Source organism: Argiope bruennichi, chromosome 4 (assembly GCF_947563725.1).
Source record: "Argiope bruennichi chromosome 4, qqArgBrue1.1, whole genome shotgun sequence".
Taxonomy (NCBI): domain Eukaryota; kingdom Metazoa; phylum Arthropoda; class Arachnida; order Araneae; family Araneidae; genus Argiope; species Argiope bruennichi.
Window position 1 is genome coordinate 137951097 of NC_079154.1, and position 12336 is coordinate 137963432.

The following is a 12336-nucleotide window of genomic DNA, read 5'->3' on the forward strand; positions in this document are numbered from 1 at the left end:
TTTTTAAAAAAATAATCTTTATTATAATAATAATAAAGTTGAATGAATGTGTGTGAATTCTCTACAGGCCACATCATTTAACCTACAGTGTCAAATTTTGAACATAATGGAAATTAAGGACAACCAATATCCTGACAAACCAGCCATGTCGGCAAAGACATCCGATAAATAATAAAATTGATAATTTTAAATTCTAACATGATTTTTTTACTGCCCATATTTCTATAAAAATCACAGCTTTTGGCATTTGTACTTTATTGAGATGTGCTTGATTTTATAATGAACAAATACGGATTATACATTAATATTTAGAGTTCTAAAGCATCATCATAAAATGATATGATTCACAAATTTTTTCAGCAAATAAAAATTTTAAGAAGTATTTTTGTTAATAAAAACTAACATTTTCATTTCAACTCATAAAATCTCAGTTTATATATATATATCTTTAAATATTTATATTGCAAACATACACATGAATAGGTCAAAGAAAACTCCAGACATTGACCCGACTATAACTATCGAATAAATAAAAGATATTTTAAGTTAAAGAAACCAATTTCTGGAATTAGTTCTAAAAAATATCATGTTTCATATTTTATTTCGTAGATACGTGTAAAGATTTACATTTTCCTGCATTTAGTTTGTTTTGTGAGCCTTTTAGTTTTAGTTTTTTTATAACCTATTAATTTCAACTTTTTTTAATATGATAGCGAAACATTGAAAGATCTTTTTTCTTCATACAAGCATCATGCATTTTTGCATGTTATATGTCTGGTGTGTGTGTATACGAACATATTGTTGAAACACATGTTTAAATTATTTAAAAACTGATTGAAAATTGAAAACAATTATTTTTTTGTTGTAACATTCAAAGGTTATTGCCAAAAACAAGGACAAAAAAAAATCTAGAAATAATATGAAGAAAGTGAATACGATTTTTAAGCTCACTGTTAATTGATAAATTTATAAGTAACAAGAAAATGTAACAATTTTAATAAAAAATGACTACTTTTTCCATTCTTATTATAGAGGATTATTTCGGATGCAAATAAAACTAACAAACAAACTGAATTTCCATTTACTATTACGCAAAAAAATTTAGAGCACATTTCAGCTTACGTTAAATAAAGCTTCCCACATTTAAAAAGCTTCTTGAACATTCATGAATTGATTACTTCAGCGGAATCTAAAATACTTAAAAGGAATTTTCCTAAAAGTTAAAAGCTTAAGAGAAAGCCAGAAAATATCTAGACAAACACTTAAACCCAACCATTGGGAATGTTATTCCTTAATTAGAAGACAAAATAAATAAAATGGGATTTTTAATAATGCAAGCAACAACATGAATACTTAACAATTTTTTCAACCCTTCAAGCACATAAAAAAGCAGACACTTCAATATCTAGAATTCACATCAAAATCTTTTCATTTATATTACAGATTTAAATTCCATATACTTACTAGGAAGTTGGGTTCTCTATTATCACATCAATGCTACACTGATAATTCACATTTCATTGTTACTGAAACTGAAATAAACAAGGAATTTTCCTAAAAGTTAAGAGCTTAAGTGAAAGCCAGAAAATGTCTAGACAATCATCTAAACCCAACCATTAGGAATTTTATTAATTTAAAGTTTAAAACATTAATGATGTACAGTCCAATTCCCATTTCTTTCAATTACTTAAAGAAATATAATGAGCATACAATGCTGAAAATGTGTATTCAAAACAAAACTAGCATTTAAAAAATTTAAGCCTGCAGTAATTTGTACAAACATTAATGCTCTAAAAGCAACTATATCGTAATTTTCAGTCAATGAAAAATTATTTAATTTTTGATACACATAGTAACTAATATAGACACCACAATTAAAATCCTCTATTTCTTTTACATGAAGTAAAAAAACAATCTGCCAGTGGCTATTTGCATCGAGCGAGTAATTTAACCCTTTAATGGGCCATTATTTTTCTAGTCATATTATGTTAAAATATTTTTAGGCTTGAAATAAATTAAGGAAAAGGATTCATTTAATTTATTAGATAAAATTAATTTGATTAATTAATTAGTTTGGTTAATTAATAATTAAGTATAAATCAAGACACATCATTTTGTGTGAGATAAAGAACTGAAGCATCTCTAAAAAAATTTTCAGAATTTATGCCAACCTACATAATTTCATACAAAGATTGATAAATTTGGTTTGAAGCATACTTCCCATGGCCCTAGAAAGGGTTAATACAACAGTTTATTAATGCTGAGGTATCCTTATCTGGCTTATAACAAAATGGGTCAAAATATTTTATTTTTCAAATCAGCTATATTTAAAATCCAATGGGAATTTAAATTTACAGGAATTATAAGAAAACCAAAATTTGCTATTTCTCGAACCCAAGGAAATTTTTTGATTAAAAATCAAAAGAGAATGTTTTCAGAATGTATTTTTGATTAAAAATCAAAAGAGAGCGTAAAGATTCTATAGCTTTGAAATTTGTGAATCTTTCAGTTAATACAAAGTTAAATGCACCAATAACTGAATCATATAGCCAATCTTTTTTGAAATTGGATGATATTGATTTAAGATATTTTTCTCTTTGACAGTAACATATAGATCTAAAAACTTTAACATATAAAATGAAAGATCAATATTATTAATAGTTAATATTGTAGCAGTAGGATTTGTGACATTAAACTTATTAAATCTATGAAACACATCAAGATTAACACATTCAGAATTTTTAACATTAAAGGATTTTAAATCTGCCTCTTGCACAAAAAGATTATTAGATTCATCATTTAATTTTGGCATCTTATTGCAATTTTCATGGACCGAGCAGTTCCTTTTTTTTTTGTAGGTGAAGTTTTAAAAAACTTAATCTGAGGATTAATTTTTTGATTAGGTGCACCATATAATTTAGGTGTAAGAGAAGCCAGATTATTTTTAAGATTCAAAACCCCACGCATAGCAGCTACTAAATTATTCAAGCTAACTCATTATTTAACATGATTTCTTTAATCTGAGGAATTTCTATTAATTCTAATATTTCCAAACATAACTTTTTGCACTCTGCCTCCTTTGATCTGCACTTCTCGGTAAATAACATGTTGGGATTTAATTTTTCACTTAAATATCAGAATTAATTTTAAAACTATTTTCTTCATCAAACTGATGAAAATCATCAGTTGTACACATTTTAGGTTTGGAAGACATTACATTTATGTATGTGCTTGCAATCTTAATGAAAATATAGTGTAGCGATCGTTCTAATTCTCTCAGAGAAAGCGCGCCTAAGTTTGATATGCGTTTCATCTCCATTAATCATAAATTGGCCTTGAATGCGCAGCATGACTCAGTTTCCCGCCTCTCGGGGAGCGGAGAAAAACATAACCAGAGTAGCTCCGAGGGACAGAGCGTGCGATGTTGTTGTGTGTCTAATAAAGCTATATTTTTGATATAACCGAGGAGTGATTGCTTCCAAACCCTTACATGGAGTCAGATCATGACAAATACATTATGGACTAATCGATCTTCCTCAGTGGTGACTACGGACTTTAATTTAAATCTATTTCGTTGAGAATTTAAATTTCCTTATCAATATGGCTACAGCTGAAACAGCGGCGGTAGTAATCCCGCCATTCATAAAGCCGGATCCTGCACTTTGGTTTCATATGCTCGACTCCACTTTCGAATTGGCTTCTCCGAAAGCCATTACTGAAAGCAAGACGAAATACAATTACGTCGTGGCTCACTTACCTCCCGAAATTGCCACTGTTGTGCGGGATGTAATAATTCAACCGGATTCCACGGATCCATATTCGGATCTCAAAACGAAAGTTATCGAACGCTGTTCCGAATCAAAGACGCAGGAAATTCGACGACTTTTGGCTGGTGAAAGCTTAGGTGATCGGAAGCCCAGTGAATTGCTTCGTATCATGAAAAGGCGAGCCGAAAGCCATAACATCGATGATTCCTTGCTGTTTGAATTATTCAATCAAGCAATGCCAGTACCTGTGCAAACTATTTTGGCCTCCATTTCACCGATTTCTTCAGACAAGGCAGCAGATGTAGCTGATAGAATTCTGGACATCAATTCCACCTCAGTTAGCACTATTTCTTCCGGAAGTGAACGCAACTCTTCATCTGTGAAAGAGCTTAAATCGGACATGGATTTGCTTCAAAACGAAATCAAGGAATTGCGCAAGGAAGTGGCTGATCTCCGACGTTCTCGCCGTCGATTTCGGTCTCCTAGCCGTACTCGTCGTGCTCGCTCAAAATCAGGGGGCAATAGATACTGCTGGTATCACTTTCGATTCCAAGAGAAAGCTACAAGGTGCATTCCGCCTTGCTCTTTTAAGGGAAACCCTGTTCCGGAAGAGTAGCGGCGGCGGACTCTTCCTCTGAATATACTTCTCGTCGTCTCTTTCTACGTGAACATAACACAGGTATTTCTTTTTTGATTGATTCCGGCAGTGACGCCAGTTTAATTGTTGCTTCTAAAAGAGACAGACAAATGCCTGTTATGCAAACCTTTCGTGCCGCAAATGGTACTGCAATAAATGTTTATGGCAGAAAGTCTATAACTGTAAATTTTGGTTTACGTAGAAATTTCACATATTCATTTTATATTTGTAATGTTTCTTGTGCTATTATTGGTGCCGATTTTTTGTACCATTTTAACTTATCACCAGATTTAAGAAATAAACGTTTAATTGATAATATTACTAATTTAAAAGTGCATGCTAAACTACGTCTATGTTCAATTTTTTCTGTAAAATCTGTATTTGTAAATAATGTTTATGGAAAATTGTTAATGAAATATCCTGCAATTACTAAATTGCCAGACCCTAATCAGTCTGTTAAGCATAATACTATGCATTATATCAATACCAAAGGTCCTCCTGTCTCAGCTAAACCTAGAAGGTTAGCTCCAGACAGGCTAAAAATAGCCAAAGCTGAATTTCAGCGCATGATCCATCTTGGTCATATGAGACCTTCTAAAAGTGCATATTCTTCTCCTTTGCACATGGTGCCTAAAAAGGGGTCTGTTGAATGGCGACCTGTTGGTGACTATCGTGCACTTAATGCACAAACCATCAAAGACAAATATCCTATTCCTTGTATTGCTGATTTTACATCTGAATTGCATGGTAAACAAATGTTCAGTCACATTGATCTCGTCAAAGCATACCATCAAATTCCTATCAACCCTGATGATGTGCATAAAACTGCAATATGCACTCCATTTGGTCTTTTTGAGAGCTTGCGAATGCAGTTTGGTCTTTGTAATGCCTCATCAACCTTCCAGCGCTTTATTGACGAGGTCACTAGGGACTTACCATTTGTTTACGCTTTTGTTGATGACCTACTGGTTGCTTCTGAAAATGCAAATGATCACTTACAACATTTAGATATCTTATTTAAAAAATTAAATGAATATGGTTTGTGTATAAATGTTGAAAAATGTCAATTTGGGCAGTCTACAATTGAATTTCTGGGATTCAAGTTATCAGGGGAAGGAATTGAACCTTTGTCTGATCGTGTAAAATGTATTCTAGAATTTCCCCAGCCCACAACCTTGACTCAATTGCGCCGTTATTTAGGACTTTTCAATTTTTATCGCCGTTGCATTCCTAAAGCTGCTGATATTCTAGAACCCATTGTAAAATTTCTTGAAGGGCACAAAAATAAAAAGAAGCACCCTCGTTCCAAAGCTCCCAATTCGACTGAGCAATTACAATGGAACGATGCAGCAACAATTTCCTTTAATGCTTCTAAAGAAGCAATTGCTAAAGCAACGCTTTTGAGGCATCCCATACCTGGTGCTCAATTAAGCTTGTGGGTAGATGCTTCAAACGCAGCTGTTGGCGGCTCTTTAATGCAACTGTCAAATAATCAGTGGGAACCAATAGCATTTTATTCTTCAAAATTGAGTAAATCTCAAAAGAATTGGTCTACTTACGACCGTGAACTATTTGCTATATATTCCTCTGTCAAAAAATTCCGCCATATGCTTGAAGGTAGAACTTTTGTCATTTACACTGACCAGAAACCTTTAACATATGCCTTCCATCAAAATACTGAAAAATGTAGTCCTCGCCAATTACGCCATTTGGATTTCATATCCCAATTTTCTACTGATATTAGATACACAAAAGGCTCTGAAAATACTGTTGCAGATGCACTATCACGAATTGAAATAGATGAAATATCCCCTACTGTAATTGATTTTAAGGAATTCGCTTCTGCTCAATCAACTGATGATGAACTACTACAACTTTTAAAGTCCAATAATTCATCCTTAAGAATTGAGGAACAGTATTTCCCTCTTGAGGACGTTCATCTGTACTGTGATGTATCTCAAAAACAACCCCGACCTTTTGTTCCTAAAAACATGCGGCAACTAATTTTTAAAACGCTCCATTTTTTCTCTCACCCAGGAATTGCAGCCTCAATAGAATTAATCGCTAAGCGATTCGTATGGCCTGGCATGCGCAAAGATATAAAATCTATGGTTCGCAGCTGTGTTAAATGCCAACGAGCTAAAGTGACGCGGCATACAAAATCTTCCATTGGCACATTTGCCCTACCAGATGCCCGCTTTTCACACATACATATAGATTTTATAGGTCCTCTCCCTTCTTCCGAAGGCAATCAATATTGCATGACTATCATTGATAGATTTACTAGATGGCCTGAAGTAATCCCAACGCCTGATATGACAGCGGAAACAACGGCTCGTGCCTTGGTGAATGGTTGGATTTCCAGATTTGGATGCCCAGTCACAATTACAACTGACCAAGGTACAAATTTCCAATCGAATCTGTTCAGAGAACTCACTCGCATGTTGGGCTGCAACAGAATTCGCAGCGCTTCCTATCATCCTCAGGCGAACGGGATAATTGAAAGACTTCATAGGCATCTTAAGAGTGCTCTTAAGGCACATAACAATAGTAAATGGACCGAAATACTTCCAATAGTATTATTAGGTTTGCGCTCAGCTCTTAAGGTAGATATTAAAGCTACTTGTGCACAACTTGTTTATGGCACTACCTTACGATTACCTTCTGATCTAGTGACAAGCGGTTCTATAAATCAAACCATTAACACCACTTATGTGAATAATTTAATAAACACAATGAGGTCTTTGAATCCTGTTTCCACTGCCCTTCATGGCACCCCAAAAGTTTATGTCAATCCCTCATTGAAAAATTGTTCGCATATTTTCTTAAGATCAGATAAGGTAAATCCTCCACTGACACCACCTTATACTGGACCCCACTTGGTTCTTAGCAGAAATGATAAGAATTTCATTATTGATTTAAATGGAAAACACATTACAGTGTCAATTGATCGAGTAAAACCTGCCTATCTACTAGCAGACGATACTGATCAACCAGAACCTTCTCAATCTCAACCAATCCTTGAGAAGCCTACTGTTCCACCAAACCCTACTAAACCGTCCACTATAACTAGATATGGCCGTACAGTCAGATTTCCTAAGCATCTAGTTACTTATATTGTATAAATGCCACCTGTATTTTATTATTATATATTTTTACATATTCATGTGAATTTTGCATACATTATTGTTCTCTATATTCTTGCATATATTATTATTCTAAATACATTGCATATATTATTTTTATTCATTTTGCATATGCTACACATATCTCTAAGTTGTACCTATGTCAATTTCGCAATGTTTATAATTGTTTTTCAAACATTGGCATTGTATCCTGGTTTGTATATATTGTATATATGTTATCGTGACTTTGTCACTGGGGGCATACTCTGTAGCGATCGTTCTAATTCTCTCAGAGAAAGCGCGCCTAAGTTTGATATGCGTTTCATCTCCATTAATCATAAATTGGCCTTGAATGCGCAGCATGACTCAGTTTCCCGCCTCTCGGGGAGCGGAGAAAAACATAACCAGAGTAGCTCCGAGGGACAGAGCGTGCGATGTTGTTGTGTGTCTAATAAAGCTATATTTTTGATATAACCGAGGAGTGATTGCTTCCAAACCCTTACATGGAGTCAGATCATGACAAATACATTATGGACTAATCGATCTTCCTCAATAGCATCAATTTCATCTCCCAGACCAACCAATGAAACTAATAATTTAACTTTTAATGAATCAAATTCACTTATAAAGTATGTAAATAACAACGAATCTGTGATGCCTTTATCACCACAACGAGAAAAACTGAGGGAATATTGTAATAAAGTTATTGATTCCCTTGTTACGGCAGAAGAATTAAATGTTACGGCAGAAGAATTAAATGTTGCTCAAACAAAAATTTCTTTTATTATGCCCATTTTGAATGCTTTAAGATGTAATTTAAAACCACATGCTGCTACTTTTCAAACCAAAAGTAATTCTCCTGCCAACAAACATCTTGAGCAGCAGAGATGCTTTTTTTTACAAGAAAAAATTTCAAGTAATGAAAAAATATTTCTGTCCTTTCTGCCAGTGAATCTAAAGCAATAGCTTTAAATCTTTTAAGTTAGAATATTAATTCAGCAAGTCAGTAACAAAAGTAGTGTAATTATCCAGCATAATTTTATATTAATATATTTTGTTAATGCATTAAATCCAGCATCAAAAGCCATAATAATTTTAAATATTTTATCAGTTATTTATAAATAAAATTATTGAAAAACTATTATCTGTTTTCAGTCATTTACAAATGTAATTATTGTGTGAACTAGAAAAATTATGAACCGGTTTTCAATTATTTATAACCATTATTGTAGTACACACTCAAAATAATCCAAACTTATTTTTTAATTAATTTTAGATGTGATTGTAGTATGTATTTCAAATTTACTTTGGATTATTTCTAAATATGATAGTAGCGTGAATATTATATATATATATATATAAAATGTTTTTAATCTTAATTGTTTTAATAATCTTTTCAAATCTTAATTGTAGTTGCATTCCAGAATTAAATAAATATATTATGTATGTTACAATTAAACTTCCAATTGTGTTCAACTTGTTAAACAATTCTATTTTTGAAATTGCTCATGTCTAGTAAACAGGTATAAGATTAGATGCTAATTATAACTAATATTTATCTTTATTTACAAAACTTTCAATGAATTCCCACATATCACTAATTTTTTCAGCTTATTAAGCATGCAAATTGCTTTCAAAAAGTTCACTTTATTTACTTGAAATATTTTATCCACATATCTTCAGAAGTTTATATATGTTGATAATACATATAATGTATAGTAATTTTTATAATATAGATGAGTATTTCATTGAAAATTGGTACAATAATAAATTATTTGTAGTTTTTTAAGCAGTTGGTAAGCATGACATTGAATATGAGCAAAAGATTATCTTCAAATGTAAATTTAAATCCTACATCAAACTGGGAATTAAATGCATGTCTTGCATTTAGTTATGTAAAAACATTTATTAAAATACAAAATCTTGTTTTTTTTTAATTACTAAATTGTATTTTGTAATGAGATATGAAAATAATTCAATATTTTTATTATTACTGAAGACTAATACAATGTTTTTTTTCTAAAACAAGATTTTTTGTATATAAAAATGTTCATTTTCAATCAAAAGTAAAAATCTTTATAAAAATATGTTATGGTGAATGAGAATACATATTTAAAATTACATTTCTTTGTATTCTGAAAAGGAAATGATTTTATTGTATGCTGAAAAGAAGAGCACTGAAAACATTTTTATATTATAACATCTCAGCAAAAAAGAATATATATATATATATATATATATATATATATATATATATATATATATATATATGATAAAATATCCTTTTAATTTGCATTATGTTTAGGTGATTTTATTATTTATAATATTTTGTTTTTATTTAATTACTTTATTTGTATTTTTGTTTCTTTGTATATGTATTCATACAGTAAAGATTAATACTGAACATAGATGGCGCAGTATGCGCTAACCCATGTGTATGTTTGGAATGTGGGGGAAGCGCACTTAAGCTGTTTTTGTAAACACTTCTCCCTGAGAGTTGGTGTGAAACTGGTGCAAGTAGGCACCGCTCGCTCTTTTGTTAGCGGCAAAAAGAAGTATTCGTTCGCTCTTTGTTAGCGGCAATTTCTGCTTTAATTGTATATAGTATTATGTGTTACCTTATATATGTGAAGTCATCGTCCATGTGTTGTTATATGTGTGTGTGTGCAAAATAAATACGAAAAGTGACAAGAAGGCATCTTTCCTTGGCTTAAATACACACAACCAGCTCTACACATAAAAAATTGGAGGCACCGGCGAGATGTCAGCATGAGAAACAGATAAGTTTCTTTCATTTATTTCTTATTCTTATTGATTATTAATTTGATGTTTTTAAAGAGAAGAACATCTGAAGAGTTAATAAGAAGTTCTCGAATTGCGAGCGAACATAATTTGCTTTAGTTTCGGTTCCGTTTCGCAAACGATTTGTTATATAATTTCTTTTCAACATGGACGATCCGAAAAGATATAAGGAACACATAACGCAAATTAAAGTAGCAAGAGGCAAGGTTAAGGCCTCCTTAACTAGATTAGAACATTCTGCAGATGAATTGGAATCAAGAAATGAGGTAGTGATTCGTTTGCAGAGATTAGAAGAACTTTTGAAAGAATTCGAAAGATTAGATTCAGAATTAACTGTTGAGGATTCTGAAATAGAGGAATTCGAAAATAGATATTTTTCCTTGAAATTAAAGTTTCAGAATAAAATTGATGTCTTTAATAGATCTCAATTTAATTCTGCTCAAACACAAAATTCTTCAGTGCAATCTATTTCGAATTTTCGTTTACCGAAACTTACTATTCCAGTGTTTTCTGGTAAATTTGAAGATTGGATGAACTTTAAAGATTTATTTGTATCCACAGTTCATTCGCAGCTTTCACTAAGCAATAGCCAAAAATTTCAGTATTTAAAGGGTTTGTTGTCTGATGAACCCGCTTCTTTAATTAAGCACATACCGTTGTCCAATGATTCCTATGAAGAAGCATGGGGAAAATTAATGGACAGGTATGATAAGAAGAAGAAAATTATTAATGCATTAATCAAAACATTTTTGGAACAAAAAGGCATCTCTCAAGCCAATTCCACGAATTTGCGAAATATAGTCGACACGAGTGATGAGGTCTTGAGAGGGTTAAAATCTTTAGGAGAAGAGGCATCTAGCAGAGATCCATGGCTAATTCATTTGTTATTGCAAAAATTAGATTCTGAAACAAGAAGACTTTGGTCCGTGAAAACTTCAGAAATAGAATTTCCTACGTGGGAAGAATTCTTGGAATTTTTAAATACCAGATGTTCATCTCTTGAATTAATGGTTTATAATGAATCTGATGCTAAAATTCCTACTAAGTCTAATTTTGTTGCATGTGAAAATATTCAAAGAAATAAAAGTGATAAAAATTGTTTGAAATGTTCGGGAATGCATAAATTGTTTAAATGTATTAAATTTAGAAATATGGATTTGAATGCTCGGAAGAATTTTGTAAAGCGAAACTATCTTTGCTTTTTATGTTTGAATTCTCATAAAATTAAGGATTGCACTAATAGCCATTTAAAGTGTACCATATGTAATAGAAACCATAATTCACTCTTGCATGAAGATGTTAAAAGGGTAGTAAATAGTGCACGTGTTTCAGAATCCGAACCCGAACCTAACGATCAAACCCATAAACACCCCTCCGAAGACGACATCCGCCCAGGGGGAGAAACGCAACGCAATAAATCAGTGGAACCTCAAAGGCCTGTTAGTTCTAGCACATGTCTAAACAACTCCAAATTTATAACCTTCCTCCCCACGGCAAAGGTTTTACTGTATAATAGTGGGGGTGATTCTTTCTTATTCAGAGCTTTACTAGATAATGGTTCGGAGTCCAGTTTTGTCAGTGAAAGTGTAATAAATATTTTAGGACTAAAAAGAAAGAATGCTAGAGTGTCTCTAAGTGGGATAAGTGGGGTTCAAGCAGGAACCACACGTGGCTCAGTTAATTTAAAAATTGGGTCAAGATTTAGTGAAGAATGTGTGACAGTTAATGCTTTTATTTTAAATAAGGTTACTTCTCAAATCCCAGTTGAGAATATTAACATTAAAGAATTAGATTATTTGAAGGGCATCCCTCTGTCAGATGAAGATTTTTCAAGGCCATCAGTATGTGATATAATTTTAGGTTCTGATTGCTTTTTCTCAATCCTTCGTAATGGAAAAATTAGTGAGTCTGAAGGACAACCAATTGCGCAAAGCACAATATTTGGATGGGTTGTCGCAGGTCAGATTCGAAGAGATTCTATTTCATCATCGTACACACAATCGCA

At 32.3% G+C, this 12336-nt stretch overlaps 1 protein-coding gene across 1 annotated transcript; it reads left to right on the plus strand.

Moving 5' to 3' along the window:
• The first annotated feature begins 3600 nt into the window (after positions 1 to 3600).
• LOC129966473 (uncharacterized) lies at positions 3601 to 4383 on the plus strand. The gene has a single exon (XM_056080900.1). The coding sequence runs from the start codon at positions 3601 to 3603 to the stop codon at positions 4381 to 4383; it is 783 nt and encodes a 260-aa protein (XP_055936875.1).
• Positions 4384 to 12336: the final 7953 nt, after the last annotated feature.